The sequence below is a fragment of the Aquarana catesbeiana genome, linkage group LG01 (assembly GCF_042186555.1).
Source record: "Aquarana catesbeiana isolate 2022-GZ linkage group LG01, ASM4218655v1, whole genome shotgun sequence".
In the NCBI taxonomy this organism is placed as follows: Eukaryota; Metazoa; Chordata; class Amphibia; order Anura; family Ranidae; genus Aquarana; species Aquarana catesbeiana.
In genome coordinates this window covers 545166470-545188629 of record NC_133324.1, presented here as the reverse complement: position 1 = coordinate 545188629, position 22160 = coordinate 545166470, and the positions used below count along the sequence as shown (strand labels likewise).

The window sequence follows — 22160 nt, the reverse complement described above, 5'->3', positions numbered from 1 at the left end:
TCTCTCAACACTCACCTCTGGGCTGGCCAGTTTATTCAATACACACAGAATCAAAGTCCCCCCCCCCCCCCCCACCTTAGGCATCCTACAGGATTGGTGAAGTATAAGGAACAAGTCATTAACCAGTAAAAGGATAACATACACAAAAAAACAAAAACAAAAAAATAAAAAAAAGAGAAGAGGATAAATTGCCAATGGAGTTTCAGGTGCACATCCGCTCAGTTTGCCATCTTGGTCAAACACCAAACAGGACAACATTTCTTAACAGAGGGGGAAAAGCTCTGCAGCCTACTCTTCTGCTTAGGAAGAGGAGTGCTCTTGCCATCAGTAACAACCTTGCTAAAAGTTTCAAGAGTTGATCTGAAGAGATATTGTCCCTCGAAGGATAAGCAGATTAAACGATCTTCCTATACAAGGGTTCCACAACCAAGCGCTTTAACCAAAGAGTGACCTACAGATATGTGCTGACATGAGATCCATGTGAAAGATATGTCAGGAAGCTCCCAGCAGACCATCACAACCAAAGCTACAACTATTTGCTGCATGCCCTCTATTAATCAATCAGTGGATCAACAGTGGTGAGATCTGTTAAGGGATTCGGACTAGTCATACATGATTTGACAAAGTAAAGTGACAGCCAGGATGGGGTGAAGGCCAGTGCCCACCAGCAAATGTTCTAGAGAGGGCTTCCAACTGCTAATTGGTTGGATCCTTTACAGGCATGTCTTCTACTGGAATTGAAAGTGCCTTATTAAAGCAGAGTGCCACCCATTTAAAAGTCAGCAGCTACAAAAAGCTACAAAAAGCTTAGCTGCTGACTTTTAATAATCAGACGCTCACCTGTCCCACGGTCCAGCGATGTGGGCGCACAAAGCCCTGCTCCTCTCCCCCTCCTCCTCTCTGCGGCACCGACATTCTACTAACTGTGGGCGCCCCGCTATGGTTTCACAGCGGTGCACACTGTGCATGCGTGAGCCGCGCTGTGATTGGTCGGGCAATCTTCTGGGACCTGTGACGTGTCCCAGAAGATTACAGGGAGGAAGGGGGAGAGGTAAACTTCCTTCCGGCGCCGCAGAGCCAGAGGTGGAAGTGGGAGCCCCTAAAAACTGGGTATGCCCCCCCCTCCCAAAAAAAAATGACATGCCAAATATGGCATGTCAGGCGGTCACCATCACTTAAAGCGGAAGTTCCATTTTTGGGTGGAACTCCACTTTAAGAAAGGACTATCCACAGCGGGAAGAGGCCACTTCTCCATAACAACTTCCTTAAACAGAGTTGGGAGAAAAAAAAAAAAAGTGCAATGGAAAAGTTTGTGGCCCAAGGAGCTTTAAAATACTCAAGACTGAAAACTACACTGAAAGCAACAGGCTTATCCCCCCAATTTCAGAGTGACACACAAACCACATCAGTAAGAACCAAAACAATCTCCTAAGTGCATCAGAGCTGCTTTTGCTGTTTTCTCAGTAAACATCTTACCAAAAAGTTGGGCACACCGTTCTGATTGCCATGGTTCTCTCAACATAGTAACTTGCGGGCACGTTTTTCATTTGCTAATCATTTTATTGTGTCATTTTTGGCTGCAGTTCTGCTTAAAAAATCCCTTTCCGGGTAAAGTTTCACCCCCTACCCGCCCTCTTCTAAATCATCGCTGCATAAAGAAAAAAGAAATCCCTAAATGCCCCATTTTACTTACCTGGAGCTGCAATCACATGACAAACCAGCCTCAACTCATCTCCTTTTCTCTTTACTTCCTGCTTGGAGTCCTCCTTCAAGTGTGACATGGACACAGTGACATTAGTTGGCTGGCGGTGGGGTCCTCTCAGGGGAATGAAAAGCACTAATGTCACAGGAGAACGGCAGGGAAATCGTGGTCTCGTGCTATCTAGATTAGCAGTCCCCTGCACCAGAACCAGCAACAGAGCCGGATGAGCATTGCTGGCTGCACAAGGTAAAGGAGAATTAAAGATGGTTAGGATAGGTCAGAGTGGGGTGGGAGTTTGAGATGGCTGTAACAGACCATATGTGGATATGCTTTTATACCTTGTAGATTTTGTAAGCGGCAATAAGGTGCACTTGAACTTATCAATTTTTCTTTGCCTGATGATCCGCTATACAGCTAAACCCTGCTAAGGAAAGGAGAGAGGGAGTAGCAGGTGTGCCACATAACCATAAGTTAGCGTGACGATGTAGAGAAATCCTTTTAGGAGAATGCTGGAAAGTAGAACAGTGTTCAGCTGCTTGGTGAGCGGCTCACTGGGTACTGCACAAGACAACCACTTGTTTTTGTAAAAAAGAATCAGTGTCCTGGTAAATGATGTCCAAAGTCCAACTTTGTTGCTGTTGAATAACCTCAGTGAATAATCCATGGGTGAAGTGGGTTAGACTTTACAGTTGAGGTTTGTCAGCTTATCAAGCTGGGATCGGTTTAAACCTGCAAAATGCCTAAAATTCTTGACAAGCAGTTGAGTCTTTAATGCATCAAACATGTTAGACATGTCATTGGGATATAACATTTCTATAATCATTTAACATCTTAGCTCAGAGTCTGCTTTTGCTGAGGCTGGGAATTCTAGATTCAGAAGATAGTAGTGGAAACAGACAAAAAAAAAAAATCACCATTAACTAAAGCTCACATGATATCTTTCCTGTAAAGGCCAAATCAAAATCCAGATCTCACACCAATAGGACATTTTGTGTCTGATCGCTAAAAAGGCGGTTTACTCACAGGAGTCCCATGCAACCTGACAGAACAGTTTTGCAAAATGGAATGTTGAATTTGTAAATGCAGTAATTTAGAGTCGCAAAGCTGATAGAGACCCATCCACACTTACTGTCAAATAAGCATTTAGTAAACAGATTTAAGGCTGTTATTGCTGTCAAAAGTAGGTTGACAGGTGGGACATCATGAGTAAAAAGGAATCAGATGCCAAAGGGAGTTAAACATAATAAAAAGCACAGATATTTGAACCTTAAAATGGTACTCAAAGACAAGCGCTGACCTATGCCCACTTGTAGAAAACTGAGAACTAGAGCCAACAAAATTGTCCTAGGCTTACACTATTTGTAGAAAGCTTTCAAGGTGTGATGATCGATGCTCTGAAAAGCAGCTTGACTGCCGCCAATCCAAATCTCTGAAAAGGCTCCACAGGGTGGGAGTGCATAAACTTGAGGAGAACTCTGCCTGCCCCTGGTATAGTGCAAAGAAAGAGAAAATTTGGGCCTGCTATAAGAATATAACAGTAAGGCTTCCTAAAATTATTCCCATAATCTGGCCCTGCTGCAAGTTACAGCAGTAGAACTTTCCACAGTTACATAGTAGGTGAGGTTGAAAAAAAAGACACAAGTCCAACCTATGTGTGTGATCATATATCAGTATTACCTTGTATATCCCTATATGTTTTGGTTGTTCAGGTGCTTATCTAATAGTTTTTTTTTTTATAGTTTTTAATAGTACTCCCACCTCATTGAAGCAAACACTTTTTTAGCATCCAGAGATGCAACACAGCACAAAAAGCCGCTGCATCTGATAGTGAATATCTTGGTCCAAACAAGCTATTTAAACTGCACTCATACTTGGAGTTCTACTTTAAGCAATGTGAAAATAAAAAATGCAAGCACCAGTTGATCGTAGATAACAGCCTGTTCCATATTCCCTTCTTTAACTCCTCTAGCTGCTGTGGTTTAGCACTTTATAGTGGAGAAAACCACAAAATTAAACTTGTGTTAAGAGAAATAGGTGGACTACCTTGCATTACATTTCAACACTGCTAGTTGCCTGGCTGCTATGCCAAAAGTCTTGCTTTAGTGATCTGATCACTGATCAGGAGTTCCATCTTTACTAGCTACATAATTGATTCAGATTTTTCAAACTGCAAAAGCTACAGATAACCAGGGAACTACCAGATACAGGAGATCAGCATATTTCTCACTAGACAGGTTTTTGTTAATAAGAGCTTGTTTACAATTTGAAGCACACCTATAAATTACCTAAATCAATGTCAGTAAATCCTTCTGCATTTAGGGCATCAGAAGTGTTTTTATCAATGTTTTCCAAGCAGAGACTGGCAAGCTGAGGTTCATCAAAGAGGCGAGCCTGAATTGGGAGGGGAAGAAAAAAAAAAAAAAAAAATCACATTAATATATTGAGGATAAATAGAATGGTATCATTGTGCAATACTGACAATTCTTTAAAGAGGTAAAATTGAAGTAAAATTGTCCTTCATGTTAAATAAAAACTAAAAGGAGTAGCTAATAAGCCAGTGATTCTCAAACAGGGTTCAGTGAAACCCTAGGGTTCCTTCAGGAGGCGTCCAGGGGTTCCTTGAGCTGTGGCTACCTGACCTCCCATGTGATGGTACCTGCAAAGATTCAGGTCCAACACACCACTTTGCAAAACCAGAGACATGACTATATATGGCAAGTGGCATTCATTGTAAAGAACATTCCTCTTACTAACCACCACCAACAGAAGGGGTACTTTCCCAATGACCATCAATGGATTAATATTAGCGGGGTTCCCTGAGACCTGAAAATTATTGCAACAGTTCCTGTGGGATAAACAGGTTGAAAAAAGCTGTTGTAAGCAAACAATGGGCCATTTTAGTGCCTGCTCATTTGCCATTTAGAAAGCTTGAATTCAAGTCCCATCAACTGCGAACCGCCCATCCAAGAATACCGTCATGCTGGCCATCAAAGGGCATTTTTATTGGATATGGGCGGTGGACATAGCTGCTGAGTTGCAAAGCATGTAACCCATGTCAAGGAAGTATATTTTCAAAGCAAATACAGTGTACTGAAGAAGATTTTCTGGACAAGGGAAGTCAAACAGGCACTTCAAGGTGCCTGCTCTCTGAAAAACATGTATTAGCTAACTAATTATATAACCAATTTAAACAATGGCAAATATAAAAACAATCATAAATGGACCTTATATCTTCAGAAACTACAACATTCAGCTGATCTAGGAGGGGAAAAAAAACACACACACACACACACAGCAAAGTTGCTTAACAAGGAAAAATGCTTCCTATTGCCAAAGGCAATCAAAAACGTCTTGGACCAACCTCCCAACAAGGTTATTATTTCTGATAAATATTAGCTAGTCAAATTTTGTACATTTCTAAACACAGCATACTCTCTTTTTAAAAAGAAATCAAACTAAAAAAGACTATTAAAGTGGCACTAAAGCTTTGTTTTTTTGTTTTTTTTTAACCACTTCAATACCAGGCACTTAGACACCTTCCCCCCCAGGCCAATTTTCAGCTTTCAGTGCTGTCGCAATTTGAATGACAATTGCGCGGTCATCCATCACTGTACCCAAACATTGATCACCTCTGCGGTTTTTATTTTTTGCGCAACAAATAAAAAAAGACAGAAAATTTTGAAAAAAAAATAAGTTTTTCTTTGTTTCTGTTAAATTTTTTTGTAAATAAGTACGTTTTCTCCTTCAATGAAGGGCACTGATATGGCTGCACTGACGGGCACTGATACAGCGGCACTGATGGGCACCAATGAGGTGGCACTGATGGGCACTGGTATGCGGCACTGAAGGGCACTCATAGGCGGCACTGAAGGGCACTCGTAGGTGGCATTGATTGGTACATATGGGTGGCACTGATGGGTACTTATGGGTGGCACCGATGGGCAATGACAGGTGGCACCGATGGGCAATGACAGGTGGCACTGATAAAACATTGGGGGCATTGCTGGGCAGATCAGGGACATAATGGTGCCAATCAGTGCCCATTTGTGGGCACTGATTGGGCACATGTGGGTGGCCACGGGGTACATACCTGGCCATCCACATGTTGCCCCTTCCCTGGTGGTCCTAGTGGCGATCCCTGGTGGTCCAGTGTGGTGATCTGAGGGGGGGCTGCGCTGATAAACAATTAGCGCAGACCCCCCCTGCCAGGAGAGCCGCCGAGCGGCTCTCCTCTACTCCGTCAGACGCGAGTGAGGAAGAGCCAATCAACGGCTCTTCCCATTGACAGCGTGATTAGCCGTGATCCATCGGAGGCTCTTTACCAAGATCGGTGTAGCGGTGTGTCAGGCTGACACACCGCTCCACTGATCGCCGCGATGCGCACCCCCGGGGGCGCGCGGCGGCATGTTATCCTGCTGGACGTCATATGATGCCCAGTCAGGATAACAGAACCACTTCCCGGACGTCAATCCACTATAGGGCGGGCGGGAAGTGGTTAAATAACAAACATGTCATACTTACCTCCACTGTGCAGCTCGTTTTGCACAGAGTGGCCCCGAACATCCTATTCTGGGGTCCCTCAGCGGCTATTACGGCTCCTCCCCACATTAGATAACCCCCTGGGAGAAGCGCTCTCCCGGGGGGGTTACCTTGCAGGCGTGCTCCCGAGGCATTAATTCGGAGTCTGTAGAAGCCGAAAGTATGACTCGGCCCTGCCCCCTGGTCATTGGATTTGGATTGATAGCGCAGCCGTTGGCTCCCGCTGCTATCAATCCATCCAATCAGGACCCGAGACACCAGCTTTCGCTGGTGTGCTCTTCCCCGGGACGAGAGAGGGGGTACAGGTAAGTAAAATGGGGGCTCAGGGGCCTGCAGCAAAGGAGGTTTTTCGCCTCAATGCATAGAAGAATTTCATCTTTATCACCCCGGTAGATGGTAGCAGATTTTTATCAAGAATGTCCTGGTTTGCCAGTACCGTATGCTGAAAAACAGCCCCACACCATGATGTTTCCACCGCCAAACCAGACTATTGGGGTGATGGGCAGTGCCATTTGACCAAACATGGTGTGTATTATGGCATCCAAAGAGTTCAATTTTGGTCTCATCTGACCAGACTATATTTTCCCCTTATTTCACAGGCTTGTCTAAAATGTTGTGCAGCAAACTTTAAACGAGCTTCAACATGCTTTTTCTTCAGAAATGGAGTCTTGCATGGTGAGCGTTCATACAGGCCATGGTGATGGAGTGCATTAACCACTTCAGGACCAGCCTCGTTTTGGATTTTAGGTGTTTACATGTTTAAAACAGGTTTTCTTGCTAGAAAATTACTTAGAACCCCCAAACATTATATATTGTTTTTTTCTAACATCCTAGAGAATAAAATGGCAGTCAATGCAATACTTTTTTTTTTGCACCGTATTTGCGCAGTGGTCTTAGAAGCGCACTTTTTTTGGAAAAAATTCACTTTTTTGAATAAAAAAAAAAAATAAGACAACAGTAAAGTTAGCCCAATTATTTTTATATTGTGAAAGATAATGTTACGCCCAGTAAAATTGATACCAAACATGTCACGCTTGAAAATTGCGCCCGCTCGTGGAATGGCGTCAAACTTTCACCCTCAAAAATCTCCATAGGCGACGTTTAAAAAAATTCTACAGGTTGCATGTTTTGCGTTACAGAGGAGGTCTAGGGCTAGAATTATTGCTCTCTCTCTACCGGTCGCGGCGATACCTCACATGTGTGGTTTGACCACCGTTTTCATATGCAGGCGCTACTCACGTATGCGTTCGCTTCGGGACGGGGGGGGTGTTTTAAAAAAATGTTTTTTGTTTTTCTTTTTTTTATTATTATTTATTTTACATGATTTTATTTATTTTTACAGTTTAAAAAAAAAAAAAATTGTGTCACTTTTATTCCTATTACAAGGAATGTAAACATCCCTTGTAATAGAAAAAAGCATGACAGGACCTCCTAAATATGAGATCTGGGGTCAAAAAGACCTCAGATCTCATATTTACACTAAAATGCAATAAAAAAGAAAAAAGTCATTAAAAAAATGACATTGAAAAAAATGTGCCTTTAAGACGTATGGGCAGAAGTGACGTTTTGACGTCGCTTCCGCCCAGCAGTGTCATGGAGACGAGTGGGCGCCATCTTAGCCTCACTCGTCTCCAGGCACAGCACAGAGAAGGAGGCGATCGCCTCCGCCGTCACGGCGGGAGAAGGGGGGGCCCCTCTCCCGCCACCGATAAAAGTGATCCCGCGTTGAATCCGCCGCAGAGACCACTTTTACCTTAAAGCCGACCACCGCACGAAAACGGGGATACCGGGGTTATGGCAGCTAGCTGCTGCCATGAAAACGATATCCGCAGCCAAAGTTTGGACATACATCAGCGTGCGGCGGTCGGCAAGTGGTTAAATTTTTTTCTTTGAAACAATTGTACCTGCTAATTCCAGGCCTGAAGCTCTCCACAAGTGGTCCTTGGCTCTTGGACAACTCTTCTGATAATTCTATTCGCTCCGGTAATAAATCTTGCGAGGAGCACCTGGTCGTGGACATTTTATGGTGAAATTATATTCTTTCCACTTCCCGATTAGGGCCTCAACAGTGCTCAGTGGAAAATTCAAAAGTTTAGAAATTCTTCTGTAACCAATGCCATCAGTATGGTTTTGCAACAATGAGGGTGAGGGTCTTGAGAGAGCTCTTTGCTTTTACCCATCGTGAGAGGTTTCTTGTGCGACACCTTGGTAATGAGACACCTTTTTATAGGTCATCATTTGAGACTGAACCAGCTAATATTAATTTGCACTGACAAAAGGGGAAGGATTGCTTTCTAATTACCACTAGATTTCAGCTGCTGTCATGGCTTTCCATGCCTTTTTGGCACCTCCCTTTCTTCCTGTGTTCAATACTTTTTTGCCTGTGTCATTTCATTACACATAAAACTTAAATTTCTGAACTTTGTTTTGGTTTGTTTGCATGCATTAATTGCATGAGTTGCAGACGTGATGAAATTTTCATGTCAATAGCACCTTTAGAAATATATTTACCTAGAAAAATGGTGACGTGTTCAGTATTTATTTTACCCGCTGTGTGCAATATAACTTTTTTTTTTTTTTTTTTTTTAAATGTCGGCCTTTTTTCGCTTATAAAAGAATAATTTAAAAAACCCAGTGGTAATCAAATACCACCAAAAGAAAGCTCTATTTGTGTGAAAAAAAATTATATAAATTGCATTTAAAGACAATTGTCAGCTAAAGTAACACTGTGCCAAATAGCAAAAAATTGCCTGGTCATAAGATAAAATCTTCTGGAGGGGAAGTTGTTAACCACTTCAGCCCCAGAAGGATTTACCCACCTCCTGGCCAGGCCATTTTTTGTGATACCGCACTGTGTTTGACAATTGCACGATCGTGCAACGCCATACCCAAACAGAACTGAAGTCCTTTTTCCCCCACAAATAGCTTTCTCTTGGTGGTATTTAATCACCTCTGCAATTTTTTTTTTTGCGCTATAAAAAAAAAAAAAAAAAAAAAAAAAAAAAAAGACCATTTTGAAAAAATAAAATTTAACTTTCTGCAAGAATACATATCCCAAACAAATTGAAAAACAATATGTATATGTATTCTGCTTCATACTTTTTTTTTTTTTTTACCAAAAATATCGCAATAAGCATATTACTGATTGGTTTGTGCAAAAGTTATAGCGTCTACAAAATAGAGGATCGATTTAGGGACTTTTTAAAATTGTCTTTACTAGTAATGGCCGTGATGTGCGATTTTTAGCGGGACTGCGACATTGCGACTAACAAATCTGACCCCAAGTGAGACTTTTTGGTGACCAGTAACACCAATACAGTGATCAGTGCTATAAATATGAACTGATCACTGTATAAATGGCACTGGCAGGGGTTAACACTAGTGGTGATCAAAGGGTTAAGTGTTCCCTAGGGAGGAGTGTTCCCTCAGGTGGATGGGCTCACGAGGAGAGGTTCCTGATCACCAGGAACAGTTGATCTCTCTCGTCCCATCAGAACAGGGATCCACCTGTTTACAAAGGCAGATCTCCGTTCTACCTCTTTCCCCCATAGAGTCCGCTGGACCCGCGACGCGCACGCCTGCAAAAGCCAGTGCACGAACTGACGTACTAGTACGTCGTTTCGCGCAGCCAGGCTAACTTGCCGCAGTATAACTGCGGCGGCTGCTTGGCAACTGGTTAATGGTGTCCTCAATGCGAAGAAATGCAGGCAGATACATATTCATTGTACCATACCATCAGGGAGGACTGCAGCAGGACAATGATCCCAAAAACATACCTACCGAGTTCCTTTAAACCCACCGCCCACCCCCCCAATATACACACACTGATCAGCCTTAGCTGAAAAGGCTTTTGATTCAGTGGAGTGGCGCTACCTCTGGGCCGTCCTTTGTAAATTTGGGTTTGTTCCCCATTTTAGTGGGTTAGGCTACTCTATCATAATCCCAGTGCCAGGGTGAACACTAACAACTGTCACCCTCTATTCCTCGAGGTACAAGGCAGGGCTGTCAACTCTCCCCTGGCCGGCTTGTGCTGGCAATGGAGCCTTTGGCAGCGAGGATTAGATTTGCCTCCTCAGTTAAGAGCATCCAAGTGGGGTTGGTGGTAGACAAGATCTCCTTGTATGAAGATGACTTTCCTATTCTTGAAGGACACTACCTCCTCCCTGCCTGCAGCCCTCTAAATTGATACCTTTGGGTCTCTCAGGCATCAGGGTAAACAGGAGAAAACCACTTCTGTTCCCTTTGCACCCCTCTGGCCCTCTTCCCAACACTAATACCCCATTAGCTTGGGTTACTGAATTTAAATATCTGGGTGTGGTGGAGCAGGCCCCTTTGTCCTCCTACTTTGACCTTTACCCAGGACTTTCTCCCAGAAATGCATGGCCTGGCGGTCACTCCCTATCACTACAGTGTGAACTTTATAAAGATGGTCTATTTACCTAAATTTTTATACTTTTTTTCATAAATCCCCTCTTGCTCCAGCTTCCTTTTGACAAACTGAATGGCATAATCTTTTGCTTTGTGTGTAATGGGAGACCTCCGTGTCTGGCCCTCTCCACTCTCCAGTTGCCTTTCGCTGTCTTTACCTTCAAGTTAATTTCTGGGCGGCAGTCCTGGTGACAAGGAAGATGGTGGCTCTCCCAGCCTAGCCATAACCCTGCTGTAACTCTGGAGGAAGCCATCATGGGTGCGTACTCCACCCTCAGCAATGTGGCGTTAGTGGGTGCCGGGGTCTCCCCCCGGGGCTACTAGCTTGATGCGCACCACTATTTCAGTTGTGCACAAGGCTAGAGCATGCTATCGCTCACCAGGGACATTCTCCCCTCATATTCCCCTCTAGAGTAATCCAGCTTTTCCTCATATGAATAGTGTTCCTGATCCTCAAGTATGGGCTACTAGAGGGATAGTGGGTCTGAAGCAGGTCTCAGATGGCAGGCTGCGCTCATTCCCTGACCTGAAGGCTGGAGTATACTTTACCACAGTGGATGTCTTTTAGATATTTTCAGTTTCGACACGCCTTTGATAGACAGTTTCCACCTTCTCTCACTTTGGAATCTGATCCAATGGAGAGATTACTCACTTCAGGATATTAGACAAGCCCTTGTCTGCTCTATACTTCCACCTCTCTATAGCCCCTACTACATTAGCAAGGACCTTTGGTAAATGGCAGGCGGACCTGCCCAATCTGACGGAGGAGGAATGGGAGGACTGTTTGTCTTCCTAGGTTACTACTGTACCATTATATCCACTAGGGATCGCTTCATTCCAATTAAAATTCTTACATAGGGCCTATTTCACCCTGAAAAGATTAACAGCTAGAAGTCCTTCTGTTCCAGTAGCTTGCCCTAGGTGTAGTCAACCAGGTCTGGTCATGGCCAATTCTTGACTCATATTGGTCAGCGGTCCTAGATAATCTTAATCTTATCACAAATCTAACCCTTGAGCCGGATCTCAAGCTTCTACTGTTAATTGTTTTTGATTCTCAGGAAATAGGCCGGTATACCAAATTATTTTTAGGTTATGCCACCTATGCCCTGACAGAGATATTTTTTCGTCTGAAAGCTGCTACGCCACCTACTGTATCTACATGGAGCTCTGTTCTGAATTCTGTTCTACCACTGTACAAGATTACTTAAGATCGGAACTGCCTAAAAAAAAAAATTTGATAAAATGTCAGGATAGATACCCTGTTTCCCCGAAAATAAGACCTAGCGTGACTGTCGGTGGTGGCTGCAATATAAGCCCTACCCCCCAAATAAGCCCTAGTTAAAGTCCTTGTAGGTCTTGTTTTCAGGGTAGGGCTTATTTTTGGGGAAACAGGGTAGGGCTTATTTGGGAGGTAGCGCTTATATTGCAGCCATCACCGACAATCACGCTAGGTCTTATTTTCGGGGAAACAGGGTAGATGCCAGGGGCTCCAAGAATGCCGATTTCTCTCCTCCTGGTCAAGATGCTGTGCCCTGAAGTATTATCCTTTATTTTTCCTTCTGTTCCTCCCCCCTATTTATCCTTCCTCTCCCACGCAGTATCGTCCCCCCCACTTCCTGGGATGTTTCATTAGTTTGCTTACTTGGTAATCCCTTTTTGTTACAAATTGAATGCCTAACGTGCTTTGTACACTGCTTGGACGTCAGATATTTTGAATAAACTTTTTTTTTCAAAAAGAAGATGATCTATATAGGGCAGTTAAGAACTCCTTCCTCCTATTGGTGACCCCTCTAGTGATGCAGCCTAGAATTCTATTTGCTTTTCCCACTGCAACCATCTCAAAACAAGTACTTCCAAATAGTTTTCCTCTGTAGTGCTGTTCAACGCTGTGCCCCCAATGTTGTACACTGTCGAGGGAATTTTTTTTCCCCTAGGTGCATTATTTTACATTTAGAAATATTGAACAGCAGTTTCCACCATTTTGGCCAGTCTTCTAGCAATGACAAATCATGTTCCATGTTAGACACCTCCAGGGATCTCAACCCTATTACACACCTTTGTGTCATCAAATACATACACATACACACACACACACACACACACACACACACACCTCACATTTTTTTATAAATATTTTATTATATCTTGTCATGTGACAACACTGAAGCAATTACACTGCTACAAAGGAAAGTAGTGAGTGTACAGTGTCAATTGGCTGTCCCTTCAAAATAACACACAGCCATAAATGTCTAAACCACTGGCAACCAAAGTGAATACACCCCTAAATGAAAATGTCCAAATTGGTTCCAATTAGCCATTTTCCCTCCCCAGTATCATGCAACTAGTTAGTGTTACAAGCTCCAGGTGTGATTTGGGAGCAGGTGTGTTAAATCGCTTCTCTCTCTCATACTGGTCACTGGAAGTTCAACATGGCACTTCAACCTGGCAAAGAACTCTGAGAATCTGAAAAAAATAATTTTTGCTCTACATAAAGATGGCCTAGGCTATAAGATTGCCAAGACCCTGAAAATGAGCTGTAGCACAGTGGTCAAGACCATACAGCAGTTTAACAGGACATGTTCCACTCAGAACAGGCCTCACCATGGTCGACCCAAGAAGTAGAGTACACGTGCTTAGCATCATATCCAGAGGTTGCCTTTGGGAAATATATGTACGAATGCTACCAGCATTGCTGCAGAGATGGGGGGGGTCAGCCTGTCCATGCTCAGACCATACTCCGTACACTGCTTCAAATTGGTCTGCATGGCTGTTGTCCCAGAAGGAAGCCTCTTCTAAAAGATGATGCAAAAGAAAGCCTGCAGTTTGCTGAAGACAAGCAGACTAAGGACATGGATTACTGGAACCATGGCCTGTGGTCTGATGAGACCAAAATAAACTTATTTGGTTCAGATGGTGTCAAGCGTGTGTGGCAAGAACCAGGTGACAGCTTGTGCTTACAAAGTAGTGCTGAAATCATGTCTATATTATTCAGATACGATTTGCATGCTACTTGAGGGTTTAACATTAAAGGTCTATGGAGTACAAATCGTATGGAAGTTGGACCAAAGTAGTGCAGGGACTACTTTAAAGTCGGCACAACTTAAAGTCATGCCAATATGAATGATAGTCATTGGCCAAGCATGTCTCTGGACCTAAACCCTATTGAGCATCTGTGGGGCATCCTCAAAACAGAAGGTGTAGGAACACAAGGTCTCTAACATCCACCATCTCCGTGATGTCACCATGGAGGAGTGGAAGAGGACTCCAGTGGCAACCTGTTAAGCTCTGGTGAACTCCATGCCCAATAGGGTTAAGGCAATAATGGTTGCCACACAAAATATTGACACTTTGGGCCCAATTTGGACATTTTCACTTAGGGGTGTACTCACTGTTGTTGCCAGCGGTTTAGACATTAATGGTTGTGTGTTGAGTTATTTTGGAGGGGACAGCAAATTTGCACTGTACACTCAACACTTTACATGGTAGTAAAGTGTGATTTCTTCAGTATTGTCACATGAAAAGATATTCTAAAATATTTACAAACATGTGAGGGGTGTACTCACTTTTGTGAGATACTGTGTATATATAAAGTGGTTGGTCATTCACTAGTTTGGCTCTGATGAAGAGGCTTCTCCCTTGAAACCCGTCAGCCATTACGGACGCTATCTGGTCTTCCCATAATAATAGTTAATTACAGCAGAACTGGAGGCGATTTCCTTCACTGGTTACGATATCCATATACAGTGGATATAAAAAGTCTACACACCTCTGTGTAAAAATAAATAAATGACAAAGATGAATCATTTCAGAACTTTTTCCACCTTTAATGTGACCAAACTGAAATCCTATAGGTGGAGGGAAGTAAAAATAAAAAAATAAAATATGGTTACATAAGTGTGCACACCCTTAAACCAATACTTTGTTAAAGCACCTTTTGATTTTATTAGAGCACTCAGGTCTTTTTAGGTACGAGTATCAGCATGGCACATCTTGACTTGGCAATATTTGCCCACTCTTCTTTGCAAAAAACACTCCAAATCTGTCAGATTGCGAGGGCAACTCCTGTGCACAGCCCTCTACAGATCATTCCACAGATTTTCAATCGGATACAGGTCTGGGCTCTGGTTGGGCCATTCCGAAACTTTAATCTTCTGGTGAAGCCATTCCTTTGTTGATTTGGATGTATGCTTTGGGTCGTGGTCATGCTGAAAGATGAAGTTCCTCTTCATGTTCAGCTTTCTAGCAAAGCCCTGAAGGTTTTGTGCCAATATTGACTGGTATTTGGAACTGTTCATAATTCCCCTCTACCTTGACTAAGCCCCTGTTCCAGCTGAAGAAAAACAGCCCCAAAGCATGATGCCTGCCACCACCATGCTTCACTGTGGGTATGGTGTTCTTTTGGTGATGTGAAGTGTTTTTGTGCCAAACCTATCTTTTGGAATTATGGCCAAAAAGTTCAACCTTGGCTTCATCAGACCTTAATACATTCTCACATGCTTTTAGGAGACTTCAGATGTGTTTTTGCAAAATTTAGCCAGGCTTAGACGTTTTTCTTCATAAGAAAAGACTTCCGTCTTGCCACTCTACCCCACAGCCCAAACATATTTAGAATACGGGAGATTGTTGTCACATGTACCACACAGCCAGTACTTGCCAGATATTCCTACCGTTCCTTTAATGTTGCTGTAGGCCTCTTGGCAGCCTCCCTGACCAGTTTTCTTCTCAACTTTTCATTCATTTTGGAAGGACGTCCAGTTCTTGGTAATGTCACTGTTGTGCCATATTTTCTCCCCTTGATGATAACCGTCTTCACAGTGTGCCATGGTATATCTAATTCCTTGAAAATGCTTTTGTACCCTTCTCCTGACTGATACATTTTAACAATGAGATCCCTCTGATGCTTTGGAAGCTCTCTGCGGACCATGGCTTTTGCTGTAGGATGCGACCAAGAAAATGTCAGGAAAGACCTACTAGAACAGCTGAACTTTTTTGGGGGTTAATCTGAGGCACTTTAAATGATGGCAGGTGTGTACTGACTCCTACTTAACATGAGTTTGAATGCGATTGCTTAACCATATAAAAGGACCAAGCCTCTTTCTGAGATTTGGGGTTTAAAAGTTAAAATCAGGTTTTTTTTGCTAGAAAAATTACTTAGAACCGAACCCCCAAACATTATACCTTGGTTTTTTTCTAACACTCTAGAGAATAAAATGGCGGTTGTTGCAATACTTTGTCACACCGTATTTGCGCAGCGGTCTTACAAGCGTACTTTTGGAAAAAAAATATATTTCTTTTTAATGCAAAAAAGTGCAAGAAAACAGTAAGTTAGCCCATTTTTTTTATGTTGTGAAAGATGTTATGCCGAGTAAATTGATACCCAACATGTCACGCTTCAAAATTGCACCCGCTAGTAGAACAGTGACAAACTTTTACCCTTAAAAATCGCCATAGGCAATGTTTAAAAACTTTTATTGTTCTTTTTTTTGAGTTACCAAGGAGGTCTAGGGCTAGAATTATTGCCCTCGCTCCAACGATCGCGGTGATATCTCACAGGTGTGGTCTGAACACTGTTTTCGCTACTCCCGTATGCATTCGCTTCTACACACGAGCTCAGCTTTTTTTAAATTTATTTTACTTTTTATTTTTATTTTTTACACAGTTCTTTTAAACAATTGTGTCACTTTTATTCCTATTACAAGGAATGTATATATATCCCTTGTATTAGAAAAAAAGCATGACAGGGCCTCTTAAATATGAGATCTAGGGTCAAAAAGACCTCAGATCTCATTTACACTAAAATATAAAAAAAAAAAAAAAAAGTAAAAATAAAAAAGTCCCTTTAAGAGCTATGGGTGGAAGTGACATTTTGACGTCGCTTCCTCCCTGCAATGGTATGGAGCTGGGTGGGGGCCCATCTTCCCCTCAGTCAGCTCCATACCACACACGGAAAAGGACCCGATCGCCTCTGCCAGCGGCGGGAGGGCACTGGAGCGCTGCAGGGGGGGGGGGGGGGGGGGGGTGTTGCAGAGACCACTTTAATCTGAAACCGGACCACTCACTGAAGAAGAGGATACCGGGGCTATGGCCAGCTGCTGCCATAAAAACGATATTCCTCTTCAAAGTGCCAACGTATATCGACGTGAGCCGGTCTGGAAGTGGTTAATTCTGAACACAGTTACATCCTGTTATAGGAGGGTGTGCACACTTATACAACCACATTATTTTAGTTTAAATTTTACCCCCCCCCACCCACTAAAAAGATTTCAGTTTGTTTGTACAGTTTATAGGTCACATTAATAGGTGGAAAAAGTTCTGAAATTATTTATCTTGGTCTCATAGGTCTCTCACAGAAACCTGACATTTTAACAGGGGTGTGTAAGACTTTTCATTATCCACTGTATATGCTATGCATTTAAGTATAAGGCCCCATGCACACGGGGCCTTTTTACAGCCGATTTTAGGAGCCTCAGGAGTTTTTTTTTTTTTTTTGTTACAGCTTAAAACCGCCTCTCCATGTTATTCTATGGCTTCACGCATACACAGGTTTATAGGAGCTGTAAGTGGCATAGGCGTTTTTGAGCTGCAAAAGAAAACCCATGGCCAGCGCATTCTAAAGACCGGCATTAAGACCCCTTTCATACCGAGCCACCTACAGCATCGGCGGTTAAACGCCGCTATTTTTAGCAGCGTTTTACCGGATTTGCGGTCCACTTCGGCCGCTAGCGGGGCGCTTTTATCCCCGCTAGAAGCCAAGGGTTAAAACCGCCTGCGATGCACCGCAATAGCGGCGTTTTGCTGGCAGTATCCCAGCGCTGCCTCGTTGATTTCAATGGGGAGCAGCGGTGGAGGAGCGGTAAACACACCGCTCCTTCACCGCTCCAAAGAAGCTGCTGACAGGACTTTTTCTGACATCCCGCCAGCGCAGCGCTCCGGTGTGAAAGCCCTCAGGCTTTCACACAGGAGACAATGCTGCAGCTGTTTGAGGGCAGATTGCAGGCGCTATTTTTAACGCTATAGCGGCTGCAAAACGCCCTCGGTGTGAAAGGGGTCTAAGAGCTGTAAAAACGTCTGACGCTGGTAAAAGCTGTTAAACATGGCTTAACACTGGATACAGCTGCGTTAAGGAAGGACCGGCGTGGGGTTCAACCTCCACCCCCCTCCTGCACCATACCAGGCCACATGCCCTCAACATGGGGGGTGGGTGCTTTGGGGCACCCCAAAAAAACCTTGCCCCCATGTTCAATAAGGGCCTCTTCCTGACAACCCTTGCCGTTTGGTTGTCGGGGTCTGCGGAACCCTTCAACAAAGGGGCACGCCCAGATCCCGGCCGCCCACCCTATGAGAATGGGGTACATTGTAGCACTACCCATTCACCCAACAGTGTCAAAAATAAAAACCATAAAAAATTTTTTAAAAAATTTAAAAAAAAATGTCCAATCCAAAAGTGATAACACACTGACCAAGGAATCCCTTAATGAGAATGCTTAATGTGCAGCAATATGGCCAGCACCATACTCCTTGCCGCTCAGTGATCAACGGGAAATTGATAGCTGTGGAAACAAAAAAAGGGAATACGATCGCACAGGCTCATGCTGCAATAACGTCTTTTTATTGGATATAAAAGAATAAAAATCTATACACTTACAAGTGAAGGTGAATAAACAGCGTCAAACAGTTCCTCCAATAAAGAGCTTTAACAAGGGACACATCCATGCTTCGGAGTAGATGAGAAAACCACTAGATGGATGGATGGGCTGGCTCCACAGACACAGGCTCATCAAGCAGCTCCCGACAGGATGCGAGTGAGTCGCTCACTGACTGAAGAAACGGCCGGTCAGGAGAGGGCTGTGGGGTACCTACAACACTTATCCCAGGGAGAGCTCTGACAGAGCCAACTGACAGGGGACGCTGTAGTTGTCAGGATAACGCGTTTGAGGGCGTAGCCTCCCTCAGATCCACCCCGTTATTCAGAGACCCCTTTTGTAGCTGAGACTGATTGCGATTAGATAATAGTACTAACCTCCAACTCCTCGTTGAGACCCCCTGGACTCAGAGTTCAGGGTGAATATCCAGATTTCTTGGTGACAGTTGCAAAAACCTCTCGCCTTCCGGTAACTGCATTGAAATGGCCTCTTCCGAACAGCTCCAGACCACCAGTACACCCCCCTGTGGTGAATGCTGAAGTAGTGTAGCACACTATGCTTGGTGACACCCTTCTCGATGAACCTCCTGTGTTCACCGAATTGGGTGCGCATAATGCGACCCACATCGCATAGGCCGCAAGAGAACTTTAATCCATACACCACACATTGCGTACCACATGTGATAAATTTGTTAATCTGAAAGGTTTTTCCATTGGAGTCTTTGAATTCTTTCTGGCCGTTTTATGAATATACACACCATGCATTTGGATTATTTGCACCTAAACGTACCTCGAATATTGAGCATAGAAGGAATATATTACTAATTTTAGGTTTGGGTCCTTTAATATTACTTGGTGCTATACGACTCCAGTATTGGGTCTGGTGGGCAGTGTCTTGGATAAAGCTGGATCTTGTAACAGTATTGGTCAATATTTCTTGGTGTTTTTAATTGTCCAATGTTGGCTATTGTTAATGATACATTTAGTTGTAAAATCTCTGGGTGCTTTGGAGTTAGTGGGATTCTCTGCATCACCTTAGGGTACTTCCAAATACCAGTTGGAAGCATTATGAATGTGTTCCCCGCTATAACCCTTTTCAATAAAATTTCTTATTTAGGATCTTCCCTTGCTCCAGATAATCTACTGTATGGGTACAGTTTCTCCTGAGTCTATGGTATTGACTGTATGGTATAATCTGTTTCCAACTTGCTAAATGGCAACTATTATGATGCAAATAGGAATGACCTGCAGTATCTTTGAAATGGGTTTTGGATACAATATTGAGATCCACAGCCCATGAGAATACAAGATCCAAGAATACCAAAGGTGAACTGAATATTATACAGATTACTATTACAATATTCAATAAATTTTGATAGCACATCTGGAGGCCCCTCCCAGATGATAATGAGATCATCATCTCGTATATCAGATGTTGACAGAAGGGGGTTATTCCTTCAGATGTGCCTTTCTTCCCAAAAACCCATAAATAAGTTGGCATAACATGGAGCAAAATGGGCACCCAGAGCTGTTCCAGATTTCTGTAGGTAGTATGCATCTTGAAATTGAAAATAATTGTGCTCTAATGCAAATGCTGTGCAGTCACTAATAAACTGAGCTTGAAGGGGATTCAAATAAATCAGTATTGAACAAAAATATTTTAAAGCCTCAATTCCAGCTGTATGAGGAGTAGATGTGTAGAGAACACACATCTAAAAGACAACCAAGTAAAACTGGACGACCACTTTTGCTGTTTTAGTTTTTCCAAAATATGTGATGAATCGCGTACATAGGCAGGAAGGGATCTCACTATAGGTTGCAAGAAATAGTCCACATATTGGGAGATGTAGCATGTTAACCCATCCATACTGGCGATAATGGGTTGTCCAGGGGAGTTACCTTCTCTTTGCCACTAAAATTTTGAGTCTGTTCTATTGTGTTATAGGCAGACTAGTTTGGCTTGACACCAGGTATATCAGTCAGTGCACAACTGTACTAGTATACATTGTTCTGATGGCATCATATTGATGTCACTGGTACTCATATGGGGGGGGGTCCCCTCCTCATATGCATCCCATTGTGCAGGTTTATTATATATAGTTACATAGTAGGTGAGGTTGAAAAAAGACACAAGTCCAACCTATGTGTGATTATGTGTCAGTATTACATTGTATATCCCTGTATGTTGCGGTCATTCAGGTGCTTATCTAATAGGTTTCTTGAAGCTATTGATGCTCCCCACTGAGACCACCGCCTGTGGAAGGGAATTCCACATCCTTGCCGCTCTTACAGTAAAGAACCCTCTACCTAGTTTAAGGTTAAACCTCTTTTCTTCTAATTTTAATGAGTGGCCATGAGTCTTGTTAAACTCTCTTCTGCAAAAAAGTTTTTATTCCTATTGTGGGGTCACCAGTACGGTATTTGTATATTGAAGTCATATCCCCTCTCAAGCGTCTCTTCTCCAGAGAGAATAAGTTCAGTGCTCGCAACCTTTCCTCATAACTAAGAACCTTCAGACCCTTTATTAGCTTTGTTGCCCTTCTTTGTACTCGCTCCATTTCCAGTACATCCTTCCTCAGGACTGGTGCCCAGAACTGGACAGCATACTCTAGGTGCGGCCAGACCAGAGTCTTGTAGAGCGGGAGAATTATTGTTTTATCTCTGGAGTTGATCCCCTTTTTAATGCATGCCAATATTCTGTTTGCTTTGTTAGCAGCAGCTTGGCATTGCATACCATTCATTGCTGAGCCAATCTACTAGGACCCCCAGGTCCTTTTCCATCCTAGATTCCCCCAGAGGTTCTCCCCCCAGTGTATAAATTGCATTCATATGTTTGCCACCCAAATGCGTTATTTTACATTTTTCTACATTGAACCTCATTTGCCATGTAGTTGCCCACCCCATTAATTTGTTCAGATCTTTTTGCAAGGTTTCCACATCCTGCGGAGAAGTTATTGCCCTGCTTAGCTTAGTATCGTCTGCAATACAGAGATTGAACTGTTTATCCCATCCTCCAGGTCGTTTATGAACAAATTAAATAGGATTGGTCCCAGCACAGAACCCTGAGGGACCCCACTACCCACCCCTGACCATTCCAAATACTCCCTATTTATCACCACCCTCTGAACTCACCCTTGTAGCCAGTTTTCAATCTATGTACTCACCCTATGGTCCATGCCAACGGACCTTATTTTGTACAGTAAACATTTATAGGGAACTGTGTCAAACGCTTTTTCAAAATCCAGATACACCACGTCTACAGGCCTTCCTTCATCTAGCTGGCAACTCACCTCCTCATAGGTTAGTAGAATGGTTTGGCAAGAACGATTCTTCATGAATCCATGCCGATTACTGCTAATAATACCGTTCTCATTACTAAAATCTTGTATATAGTCCCTTATCATCCCCTCCAAGAGTTTACATACTATTGATGTTAGGCTAACTGGTCTGTAATTCCCAGGGATGTATTTTGGGCCCTTTTTAAATATTGGTGCTACATTGGCTTTTCTCCAATCAGCTGGTAGCATTCCAGTCAGTAGACTGTCTGTAAAAATTAGGAACAACGGTCTGAGAATCACTTGACTGAGTTCCTCAAGTACCCTCAGTCCCGGTGATTTATTAATGTTAAGTTTCTCAAGTCTAATTTTAAATTCTGTCCTCTGTTAACCAAGGAGGTGCTTCCTGTGATGTGTCCTGAGGATAAACACTGCAGTTTTGGTTACTGAAGCCCCCCCCGATTCCCTCGTGAAGACTGAGGAGAAGAATAAATTCAATACCTTCGCCATCTCCCCATCCTTTGTAACCAGAAGTCCTTCCTCATTCTTTATGGGGCCAATATGGTCTGCCCTC

General features: G+C 43.2%; 1 protein-coding gene across 4 annotated transcripts in view; it reads right to left on the bottom strand.

The window, feature by feature from the left end:
* The window catches only part of BTBD2 (BTB domain containing 2), a 239590-nt gene that overhangs the window by 162280 nt on the left and 55150 nt on the right, over positions 1 to 22160 (bottom strand). For all 4 annotated transcript variants that reach the window (XM_073595242.1, XM_073595225.1, XM_073595219.1 and 1 more), the window contains exon 4: positions 3988 to 4093. In XM_073595242.1, the coding sequence (XP_073451343.1) occupies positions 3988 to 4093 (106 nt within the window). The remainder of the gene's footprint in view (positions 1 to 3987; positions 4094 to 22160) is intronic.